This window comes from Schistocerca piceifrons, chromosome 6, assembly GCF_021461385.2.
Source record: "Schistocerca piceifrons isolate TAMUIC-IGC-003096 chromosome 6, iqSchPice1.1, whole genome shotgun sequence".
Taxonomy (NCBI): Eukaryota; Metazoa; Arthropoda; class Insecta; order Orthoptera; family Acrididae; genus Schistocerca; species Schistocerca piceifrons.
Genome location: NC_060143.1, coordinates 161,732,132 through 161,744,691, shown reverse-complemented (window position 1 = coordinate 161,744,691; position 12,560 = coordinate 161,732,132). Strand labels below are relative to the sequence as shown.

Genomic DNA, 12,560 nt, shown 5'->3' with positions numbered 1-12,560 from the left:
GACATGCTGGTGACTGGACTGGAGTAATTGATTGCGGGAGGATGTATGGGACAGGTCTTGCATCTATGTCTGCTACAGAGATAGTCCTTTTGTTGTACCTATCTGTGACTCAACATCTCTGCTACATGGAGGTAAACTTGGTTCTTTTTCACCAGAGGCTCCAGATATTTTAGGTTATAGAGCCCAATTTATTTCTTTGGTCAGAGCAGCCATTTCTTCTGAAGGCAGTTCTTAAATGATTTGTGCTTGTCCTCCAAGTACTGCGGTTCACAGGCTCTTTTAGCATGGATTTGTATAAGCGATTCAACTTACTGACACGGTTTGAAATTTTAGCTGCTTTCTGAGTCATAATATCCTTTAACAGGGTGTCTACGACCTGGGACAACCGGGAGATCCGGGAAAAACCCAGGAATCTTTTTGAGTTCCGGGAATTTTCCATTGTTTTAGTTTTCAGTTAAATTTTTGTGATTTTGACTAGTAAGAACCAATACTCTAACAAAAGAATTTTCTGTATCCCGCTTCTGCAGAATAATACTGCAGCAACAAAACATGAACGAGCGAAAAAAACGAAAATAAAACTTAAGTCGCAAAGAAAATGCACCATATACAACAACAAAACACAGTGCTCATAGAAGCATCTGCCAACAGCAAAGTGTGTCAAAGGCTTTAGGAAGACTGTGCAGTGCTTCTTAACAACAAATTGCCACCAATGAGCGTGATGTGACAGTTTTTTCATTAGATTCGTTTTAATGCAAGATCTTTTAATGTTTTACATGTACGAACATGCGGGCTTCCTTCGTCATCATAGCTGCGCAAGTGCAGTGACACCTGTTATCTGGCGCTCTCTGGCAACTGCTGAAACATACCTTTCTAATAGGTCACGGAAAAATATTACGAATATTGCTTTGAAAAGCGTTACTTTCAAAGTAAATTTCCTTTTATGTAAGATAAACTATGTGAGAGAGCGTATGACGAATTTCTTAAATCACAGAGCGTTTGACTCCCATTTAAAAATCAACTCTTTGGGGGTGACCATATGAAGAATTTTGAGCCCAGAAGATCAGACATTTACGTTGTTATTAAAAAATTTTACTGGCACATTTATGTGATGATGCGCAAAAAAGATCAACAATATGTGTAGAAGCTTAGCTTCTCTTACAGCTTTGCTTTTCTTGTAGCGATAATTGTACATTACTTTAAGTCATTAATTTTTCTTATTTGTGTGTTCGCGCTACTTAAGAGTGATCTTGCTATTGGCTGACTACATTACGTGTCAAATGCTGTCATCAGCTGGCGAGATCAGGTGACATGAGCTGTGACTGGCTAACAAAAGCGCGTCGCAATCTCGATTTTAATGCTTCCGAAAGTAACATGCAGTGTTTGGTGGAATTCGAATTTATACCTTTGTAACACGGAAATATGCAGTGTATATGTTGCTGCACATGAAAGATCTTTCCAAAACGTGTTTTTTTTCCCCTGAGTTTCATTTTCTAAAGTGCCGGGAAATTCTACGCCTGTGTATAAAACCATAAACCATAAAAGGATTGCTAAGTGCCGAGAAAAAGTATACTGTCACTTAACAGGGAAAAAGTGTATTTTCACCCGGGAGAAAGTGTATTTTCAACCGGGAAATCTGGGAAAAATTCGGGAATTATTTTTCCTTGTCCATGTAGACACCCTGTTTGATGATGCCTGCAGCATTGCAAGATGAAACGTGAGGCAGAGAAATATGCATTGGACCATGGCACTAAGGAAGCAAATACTTTCCATGAAAGTCTACCCTGCATCTTTGTATGTTGTTAGTGTTTCCTTGGTTTTTAAAACATTTCTATGCAATATTACAAAAAAATGAAACTAACAGCATACATGTTTTTAAAAACGTTGATGTGTAACCTGTTTCATTATTTCAGAAAATCAGAGAAACGTACAACTTTGAAAACAGCTTGACAGCCAAAGATCTGTATGAACTGTGGAAAACCATCTTCATTCAAAAAGGGGAAACTGAGGTAACAGCACATGCACATTGAACACTCAAATTATATTTGTATTCTGTGTTCTGTTTGCAAAAAATTGTTTTTCATCATAAATTTAGTATTATCATTACTAGTCACAAGTTATCTTGTGTAAGTGTACAGGGAAACAACTTACTTTGAAGAGATCTCCGGATGATGATGACTAGTTATCAATCTCTTAGGCAACATTCTTATTGATAATCTTTCCATAGTCGGGGACCACTGTCATATGATATTGTAAAGCTCTGCCATTTTACTGTTTATTCTATTGTACCATCATGATTTTGGCCTTTGGACATGATGCCTGCACATGTAATAACTGTTTTTGGTGATAATTTTCTGGCATACTTATTCAATGTATGTGAGACATGTTTGTTCCATTTCTGCAAGACACATTGTGAATAAGTTCTCATAGACACCTGTGTTATATAACCTACTTTAATATATTTTGATGACTTTATTGACAGAAGTCTCATCATGTGTAGTACTTGAAACTGGCCAAAGGCTGAAATCATGACTGTTCAGTAGAAACAGTCTGTACAGCCAAATGGTGGAAATTTCATTCAGACAACATTCTTATTGGGAACTCATTCAGAAAAAATAATTTATGACCTTCATTGCACTACCAATAAAATGCAAGGCCATGAGAAAGTATTTAGTTAACAAATGTATTTATTTTTTATATTGGCATTACCTGTTTCACTGTAAATAATTTCTGAATGGAATGCACACTTCTAACATTTTATTATTGTTTTGCAGCCCACTGAAAATGAAGTCCACATGAAGTATATGGAGACTGAATTGTAGAACTATAGTGCACTTTACACACGTCTTGGAACATTCTTCAGTGATGAAGATCACACCTCAAGCAGAGCAGAAAATCAGCTTTGTAGAAAAAGGAAAAAATGCCCCACACAATGACAGTGAATAGTGCTATTATTATCATTAAAAATGAAACAAACAATGGAAGACACTTGCCAGATACAGTTTAGATTGAGGCAGTGACAAGAAGAAATATAAAGTGACTGACAAATGTATAGGTGCATACTCGTCACAGTATAAGAAACATCACTGTCATAATTTTGCTATTTGTCTATGTTATCAAACTGATTGTCATTCTATTTTGAAGTCCACAAAAAACATCATTGTCATAATTCTCCTATTTGTGTATGTTATGTTATAAAGTACACAAACGATTGATCCATAGATGTATGAGTGTCTGTATGTCATATTCATAAAAAATGATTGAACTAAAAGGGTTGGAACTTTAATAGTGGCAACTATTTATTTACAGCTCGTACAAAATAGATATGTGTTTCAAAGTTTTACTGACCTTCAAAGTAGTCACCAGCATTGTGTATAACCTGTTGCCAGTGATGTGGAAGTTGTAGGATACTCTTAGCAGTGCCAGTTGTGTTGACAGTTCGAGTGGCGCGGTCTGTTGCCCAACGAATTTGTAGCAGTTCTGAAGTGAATGCCATGAAGTGTTTCCTTCAGTTTAGAAATCGAATTAAACTTACGAGGGCTTAAGTCAGGGAAGTGCAGTAGGTGTTATAGCACTTAGCAGCCCCATCAGTCAAGCAAATCAGTAACAGCTTGCACTGTACGTGCTTGAGCGTTGTCCAGCAAAATGATGGTCAGGTCCCGCAGAAAGTGTCATCACTTCTGTCTCTAAGGTGGTCGTAGGTTGTGTTCCAAATATGAACAGCATAGAGACAGAAGTGATGACACTGTCTGCAGGACCTGACCACCATTTTGCAGGAGAACGCTCAAGCATGTACAGTGCAAGCTGTTACTGATTTGTTTGATTGATGGGCCTGCTAAGTGCTATACCACCTATTACACTCCCCTGACTTAAGCCCTCGTGAGTTCAACTCGATTTCTAAACTGAAGGAAACACTTCACGGCATTTGCTTCAGAACTGCTACAAATTCGTCGGGCAATAGACCACGCCGCTCAAACTGTCAACACAACTGGCACTGCTGAGAGTATCCTAAGACTTCCACATCGCTGGCAACAGGTTATGCATAATGCTGGTGACTACTTTGAAGGTCAGTAAAACTTAGAAACATGTATCTATTTTGTACGAGCTGTAAATAAATAGTTGCCACCATTAAAGTTCCAACCCTCGTATAAATATAATTGTTTACTTAAGCCAATGATACACGTTCATGCCACAATTACAGCACTTAATTTTAATATGATAGGAATTTTTGCAACAGCACACTCTCCACTTCAGAGTAAAAGATTGATTCTGAATTGTATTACACTTTTCACCACAATTCATTCTCTACTTAAAAAGTATCCTATAATTTTCTCGAGGCCATGCAGTTTATCGTATGGTTAAATGACGATGGGATCATCTTGAGTAAAATACTCTAGAGGTAAAATAGTTCCCTATTTGGAAATATGGGTGCAGACTACTTAGGAGGATATCATCATCAGAAGAAACAAAACTGACAGTTTAGGAGGGATGCACGGGCAGTTAGAGCCCTTAATCGTGCAGGTAGGTTAGAAAATTGAAAAAGGAAAATGGGTAGGTTTAAGTTAGGTCTTGTAGGCTTACTTAAGTTCAATGGCAAGAGGGGAACATAACTTCTGGTGAGGTAGATAATGGTTTATAAATACAAAATCAAATAGGGGTAAAGTAGGAGTAGGTCTAATAATGAATAAGAAAATAGGAATGCATGTAAATTACTATAAACAGCATAATGAACACGTTATCATAGCAGAGGTACACACAGCCCACACGCACCACAGTAGCACTAGTTTATATGCCAACTAGATCTGCAAATTATGAAGAGACTGAAGAAATGTGTGAAGAGATAAAAGAAATTATTCACATAATTAAGGGAAGAGAAAATTTAATTGTGATGGGGGACGAATTCAGTAGTAGGGAAAGAAAGCAGAGGGAAAATAGTAGTTGACTGTGGACTGGGGGAGAGGAATTAAAGTGCGAGAGTGGTAGAATTTTGCACAGAGTGTAATTTAATCATTGCTAACACTTTGTTTAAGAATTGTGAAAGAAGATTGTAAATGTGGAAGAGGCTTGGAGATACCAAGGTTTCAGATTGATTATACAATGGCAAGACACATTTTTTGAAACCAGATTTGAAACTGTAACGCATTACCAGGGACAGATGTGGACTCCGACCATAATTTATTGATTTTGAGTTGTATATTAAAACTGAAGAAACTGCAAAAACGTAGGAGATTAAGGAGATAGGACCTGGATAAGTTGAAAGAACCAGAGGTTGTTCAGAGTTTCAGAGGGAGCATTAGGCAACTGTTGACTAAAACAGGAGAAAGGAATACAGTAGAAGGTGGATGGGTACTTTAAAGAGATTAAATAGGTAAAAAGATTAGGCCTGTTAGAAATCTTAGGGTAACACATGAGGTATTGAATTTAAACAGTGGAAACTTCACATAAGAATATCAACAATGTAGGAAAAGATAGATTGCTACTTACCATTAAGAACACACATTAAGTTGCAGACACGCTTAAACAAAGCTTTCGGCCACAGCCTTCATCAGAAAACGTGAAACAGACAAACATACACATAAGTAAGCACACCTCACACACACATGTCCGGCAGCTCAGGCCAGAATGCAACTATCATGTGGGATGGCAGCAGCAGTCTGGAGGTAGTGGGGAAGAGGAAGGGATGGTAGTGTACAGGTTGGGGACAAGAATACTATCTAGCAAAGTGTGCAGTGACAAGAATGGCAACAGGTGCAGTGTTAGGAAGTTGTGGGGCAGGGAGTTGGGAGGAAAAAGGAATGAGAAGGAGAGGAGCAGGAAAAGATGGACGAGTGTGTCAACAGAGTGCAGCAAAACAGAGAGTCTTGGGTATGAGAATGGGAAGGAGATAATAGGACAGAGGGGGTAGAAGCTGTGGGGTGGAGGGTTTGGTGACAGTTATGTTAATGTAGGTTGAGGCCAGAATAATTACACAAGTGGAGAATGTGTTGTAAGGATAACAACTCCCATCTGCAGAGATGGCAGATTTTCTGTATATTAAAGCGACAGCATTTATGCAAAGCATAATCAATAACCAGGCAAAAAATATAGCTCAAGACAGCTCCGTGAGTTTTGGACTTCTGAAGAAGGACTTTGTCTGAAAGCTGAATATTTCTATCATTATTTTTCACTGTGCCTGGCTTCGAGTCGGCACTTCCTTTGTACGGTAAGTGGTAATCTATCCTTTTCATATTGTTATTCCAGCCTGGACTTTCCACTGTTTGCCTAATGGCAACTTTAAAACTGATAGATAAGGAAATCACTTCTGGTATGTGTTTGGATCTGTCAGAAGTCTTCGATACTGCTGAGCCACACCACACAGCTGAGAAAGCCAGCTGATGTGTGTGAGAGAGTGCAAACCAGCAGTTAGAATCAGAGCTGTCAGAGCCGGAAAAAATACACTATTCTAAGATACTGCCATTTAGATATGGTATATTGCAAGGCTCAGTTCTCGGATCCGTACTGTTCTTGCTATGCGTTGACAACACAAACCCAAAGCTTACTTTTGGACATACTGTACTATTTGCTGATGACAAGAGTATCGTTCTGAAAATGATCGAAAAATTAAACTACTTATGGGTATAAAAACTGTGGCCTGTCAAGTGGTAGGATGGTCCTTTCAAGAACTACCATGTAAGGTGGATGTGCTGTGTCAGTTGTGCAAGAATGCTGGGCAACTGTGGACACATGAACACGCTCACAATAGTAGACAAATTTCTGTATGTCCACACAGCACAGAGACTACATAGATTGTGGTATTGTACAGGCAACTGTAACAGATCATGGAGATTCCACAGTACAGATAGGAGCAAATTTAATACGAACTATTTACTAGCAGTGATTCTACAGGTATGCCACAGCAAGCAATTTCAAGCTAACACCATCAGAAGATCGCCTGAAGAATGGACTCGCATTGAATGGTCTTCAGCAATGAAAATAGATTCTGCATGCAGGTAAGTGACTGTTGTTTGATGTAGACCTTGTGAGTGCTGTCTCGAAAATGCATTTTTCCAAGACACACCACGTCACCCAGGCCTTTTGGTCTGGGATGTGTCAGACTGTAGCTCTCATTCACCTTTGGTGTTTTAGGATGTTCTTTGACCAGTTCTACTGACATTGCAAATGGAAGAGCCACTGCAAGTGGTCAGCAGACAGCATCTCTGGCTTAAAGGTTACTTGGACCTATAATCAGGCTGATTTAAGGCCAAGCAGCTGTAAGCTCACCCTCACTTCTGTTCAGATGCTAATGTATTCCTTTCCACAGTTGAACGAAGTATCAGCGATGACTGTGTGCCACATCGATGACTGTGTGCTACATTGGTTATTCTTTGGACTCTTGTTATGACTGGGAACAGTAGATTGCGAGTGCAGTGACATTCCACCTACCACTGTTTCCATCACTCTAATTCAAGTGGTGTTAATTCTGATAGTTTTAATTGCAGTACTGGAAAATTCATTAGATCAGTCACTCTTATGAACATGTCATTTACTTTGTATTAATAAAATGGCTTTTGTGTTGAACTGACAGCAGTTTCATCAATCCCAGGAGCTGCTGAAATATTTGACCAGTCCTGGCAGAGGCTTATTTACAGCTTCTGTTGGCCAAGGAGTTGACGAAAATCTTGGTACTAACTACAGCTATTGGCCTTTTTCTGTATAATAGGTTGCAGTTTGGAGTTGGAAGTGCACCAGATATTTTATGAAGGTTTTGAGAACAGCTGATAGCAGATAGTCCCCAGTGTGTCAACATCTTGATGGTTACGAGTTGTACAAAGGTGAAACATGTACAAAGGAAAAGGGTCTTAACTATAATTTTTCTAAATGACACTTTTTTTAAACATTATGTCACTTATCTAGAAATGTCCTTAGTAAGGAGGGATTATATCACACAAAGGACCATGTCGAGACAATCAAAGGTCATGTTTTATTGAACAGAAAACAGTACTTTTATGACAAAGGATGTGGACTTGAATCATAATAATGATTTAATTTTTATTTCCATGGGCAAAAAGGAGACTGTCATTCTTTGTTACTTGCTTCATTCTTCTCTTGTTAGGTTATCTTATTGCCTCCTATTTCCTTTTGTCTGTACTCTCTTATCATTGTGATGGAAGTTCAAGACAGCACTGTAAATGTGTAAAATCTATTATACTGTGTATGTAATTTTATTTAAAAACACATATATTGCATGACTGTTTATCACTTTTTCATGTTAACCACACAACATACTTGAGAACTGAAGATAAATAATTTTATAAGAAAGGAAAAAGAAAATTACTTTGAAAAGTAATAAAATTCAATAGGCAGGTCCACAGGTAAAAATTCAAAATCAAGAAAATCATTAAAATTGCATTATTGTCTGCAACAGAGCACAAGATAGAGCATTGTTACACTAATTCGGTAGCGAATGGTAGTGTCGAATTTCATAAGAGTGAGATCTGTTTACTTGAGGTTTATTTACTTACCTTATGTAGGAAATTTGTGATTTACCAAAGTTGTAAATGTTTTTCCTATGGGTGCAGGCATGGAACCTGGTGGACAGGAAACTGTCTGTGATTCTTTGGTTTCTTGCAGCATATTTGTTAATCAAACAGCTCATGGATGTACTGCCAGTTCATAGTGTCCTGCAAACACAACATTTCAGTGATCAAACATGTTGCCATAGTCAGGTGTGCTGACGTACTGATCTCCTGGTGGTGCATGGCTGACTTCTGGCCGTGCGAGCTGTTCTCTACTTGGTCTACACCAAGGACATGTGTAGGCACAGACACAGAGGCAGTTGTAGCAGGTGATATCTGGCAGGGTGTCCTATTATCTGTAAGGGTGTAGTTACTACACCCGCCCCAGCTGCCAGAATGTTGTGCTTGGTGAGCGTCTTCTTAATTAGACCCAGTGCTGGTTCCCAAACCTTGCTGAGATTACAGTACAGTCTTGGTTGATTAGATTGTTACTGGTGCATATTTCAATGGCCTCTCATATGACACTGTCCCAGTATTCTGACATTTGTGCTAAAATCCTGGTGCATTATATATCAATGAGTCGTACAAACAGTGCTGTGCAACCAATGACTTGTTGGGATAAGTTAGTGGAGTGTGCTGCTAGTGTTCGCGGCATCGATGATTGGGACTGTTGCTGTAAACTCAGCAAGACTCAGAAATCAGTTGTTGTTGTTGTGGTCTTCAGTCCTGAGACTGGTTTGATGCAGCTCTCCATGCTACTCTATCCTGTGCAAGCTTCTTCATCTCCCAGTACCTACTGCAACCTACATCCTTCTGAATCTGCTTAGTGTATTGATCTCTTGGTCTCCCTCTACGATTTTTACCCTCCACGCTGCCCTCCAATGCTAAATTTGTGATCCCTTGATGCCTCAAAACATGTCCTACCAACCGATCCCTTCTTCTAGTCAAGTTGTGCCACAAACTTCTCTTCTCCCCAATCCTATTCAATACCTCCTCATTAGTTACGTGATCTACCCACCTTATCTTCAGCATTCTTCTGTAGCACCACATTTCGAAAGCTTCTATTCTCTTCTTGTCCAAACTGGTTATCGTCCATGTTTCACTTCCATACATGGCTACACTCCATACAAATACTTTCAGAAACGACTTCCTGACACTTAAATCTATACTCGATGTTAACAAATTTCTCTTCTTCAGAAACGATTTCCTTGCCATTGCCAGTCTACATTTTATATCCTCTCTACTTCGACCATTATCAGTTATTTTACTCCCTAAATAGCAAAACTCCTTTACTACTTTAAGTGTCTCATTTCCTAATCTAATCCCCTCAGCATCACCCGATTTAATTTGACTACATTCCATTATCCTCGTTTTGCTTTTGTTGATGTTCATCTTATATCCTCCTTTCAAGACACTGTCCATTCTGTTCAACTGCTCTTCCAAGTCCTTTGCTGTATCTGACAGAATTACAATGTCATCGGCAAACCTCAAAGTTTTTACTTCTTCTCCATGAATTTTAATACCTACTCCGAATTTTTCTTTTGTTTCCTTTACTGCTTACTCAATATACAGATTGAATAACATCGGGGAGAGGCTACAACCCTGTCTCACTCCTTTCCCAACCACTGCTTCCCTTTCATCCCCTCGACTCTTATAACTGCCATCTGGTTTCTGTACAAATTGTAAGTAGCCTTTCGCTCCCTGTATTTTACCCCTGCCACCTTCAGAATTTGAAAGAGAGTATTCCAGTTAACGTTGTCAAAAGCTTTCTCTAAGTCTACAAATGCTAGAAACGTAGGTTTGCCTTTTCTTAATCTTTCTTCTAAGATAAGTCGTAAGGTTAGTATTGCCTCACGTGTTCCAACATTTCTAAGGAATCCAAACTGATCTTCCCCGAGGTCCACTTCTACCAGTTTTTCCATTCGTCTGTAAAGAATTCGCGTTAGTATTTTGCAGCTGTGACTTATTAAACTGATAGTTCTGTAATTTTCACATCTGTCAACACCTGCTTTCTTTGGGATTGAATTATTATATTCTTCTTGAAGTCTGTGGGTATTTCGCCTGTCTCATACATCTTGCTCACCAGATGGTAGAGTTTTGTCATGACTGGCTCTCCCAAGGCCATCAGTAGTTCTAATGGAATGTTGTCTACTCCCGGGGCCTTGTTTCGACTCAGGTCTTTCAGTGCTCTGTCAAACTCTTCACGCAGTATCTTATCTCCCATTTCATCTTCATCTACATCCTCTTCCATTTCCACAATATTGTCCTCAAGTACATCGTCCTTGTATAAACCCTCTGTATACTCCTTCCACCTTTCTGCCTTCCTTTCTTTGCTTAGAACTGGGTTGCCATCTGAGCTCTTGAAATTCATACAAGTGGTTCTCTTCTCTCCAAAGGCCTCTTTAATTTTCCTGTAGGCAGTATCTATCTTACCCCTAGTGAGACAAGCCTCTACATCCTGACATCCAGAAATCAGTACTGGGCTTAATTAAGAAGACACTCATCAAGCACAACGTTCTGGGGATTGGGACAGATGTAGTACATAAACGCACACACACTACAGGTACCGGGGCACCCTGGAAGGCATCACTGACTACAGTCACCGACACAGTTACATCCATGGCTGCGATGATGTGCACCCTGGGGCATTGACCGTGTAGAGAACGGCTTGCTGGTGGAATTGATATAAGTCGACCATGTACACCCGAGGGGGTCAGTAAATCAGCATACCTGGCGATGGTGACATATCTAAGTGCCAGAATATTGTGCCCGTTGGACACTATGAACTGGCAGTACACCCGAGGTCTGTTTCATCAACAAATACGCTGTCACAGTGGCACCCTGCAGAATTCCCCATTGCAGCATGCTCTCTTGCAAGTGCTAACAGTAGCCTGCATAACAGCTGCCCTGCCTCAGCACCACCAGGCCTTTTTGTACAATGCCAACAGCTCCAGATCCACCAAGGTGTCCTGCTACTGGTAAAGGAGGAAGACAGTTGTTGAAAGGTGGTTCCTGCATTTCTGCAGCAACAGACATGATACAAAATGAAGTCCAGTTGTTTGACCTGACAGGGAAATCAGCTGTGCTCTGCAGTCACATTCTGCTTGACTGGAATCCACTCAGCTGTTAGACCACTTGCATGTGGAATTTGTCAGACTGGTTGGGATCCATATAGCCCCTCCTTGTTGATTATTTTTCCCTATGCCACCTGTTTACAGCCCCTACTGCTGGAGCCCATAAGAAAGTATTTTTCATCTAAAGTACCCCAAGTTTATGGTGGTTGCCTTCCAGTGATTCTGCTCTCATAGTGGCACCAAACATGAATCCTCTGTTTCATTCCCAGTAGCCTGGCAGAATGTTTTGTCTGCAGCCAAATATCAAAGGCTATGAGTTTAGCCGCATCCATATTGGCTCTAAAGCACCTACCAGGGATGACACACATTTGGTTCTTCCACTCATTCAGGGCTGCCACTGGAGGTCCCCATGGAATCTAACCCAGCTCCCCTGCTAGTGGTCACTGGTCCTTCCACAACCTTATCTTGAGCAGCCAGCTGGCACTTCTACGCCTACTCCTCTGGAAGTCTGGCCACAGCAGCCAGTCAGTGGTCAGTTGTGTGTGTGTGTGTGTGTGTGTGTGTGTGTGTGTGTGTGTGTGTGTGTGTGTATGAGAGAGAGAGAGAGAGAGAGAGAGAGAGAGAACTTCACACTTTTTTGAGTGTGTATGTGTGTCTTGCATCAGAAAAAGGCCATTTGATTGAAAGCTTGCTTGTTCAGCAGTCTTTTTGTTGTGCCTATCTGCGACTCAACATCTCCTCTATATGGCGATTAGCAATTTATCCTTTTCACAGTAATATTGTTATTACATCCTAGACATCCCATTGTTTAATTTTTGGACATTCATTAATAAATGCATTAATTTTAACTTATACACATTCATCATTTACATCTGTAAATTACATTTACCATGGTATTAACACACTTAACTGGGAAATCAAGAAAGTAAAAATGTATTTATTAATGTTGCTATATACAATTCTTACAAAAAGTACAAAATATAGAAAGCAAATT

The 12,560-nt window shown here is 39.8% G+C and overlaps 1 protein-coding gene across 1 annotated transcript in view; it reads left to right on the top strand.

The window, feature by feature from the left end:
- Window positions 1-3,194, top strand: part of LOC124803209 — a 112,853-nt gene extending 109,659 nt beyond the window's left edge. The window contains exons 6-7 of the mRNA XM_047264390.1: window positions 1,911-2,006; window positions 2,772-3,194. Coding sequence (XP_047120346.1) covers window positions 1,911-2,006; window positions 2,772-2,819 — 144 coding nt within the window. The 3' untranslated portion in view covers window positions 2,820-3,194. The remainder of the gene's footprint in view (window positions 1-1,910; window positions 2,007-2,771) is intronic.
- The last annotated feature ends 9,366 nt before the right edge of the window (window positions 3,195-12,560 follow it).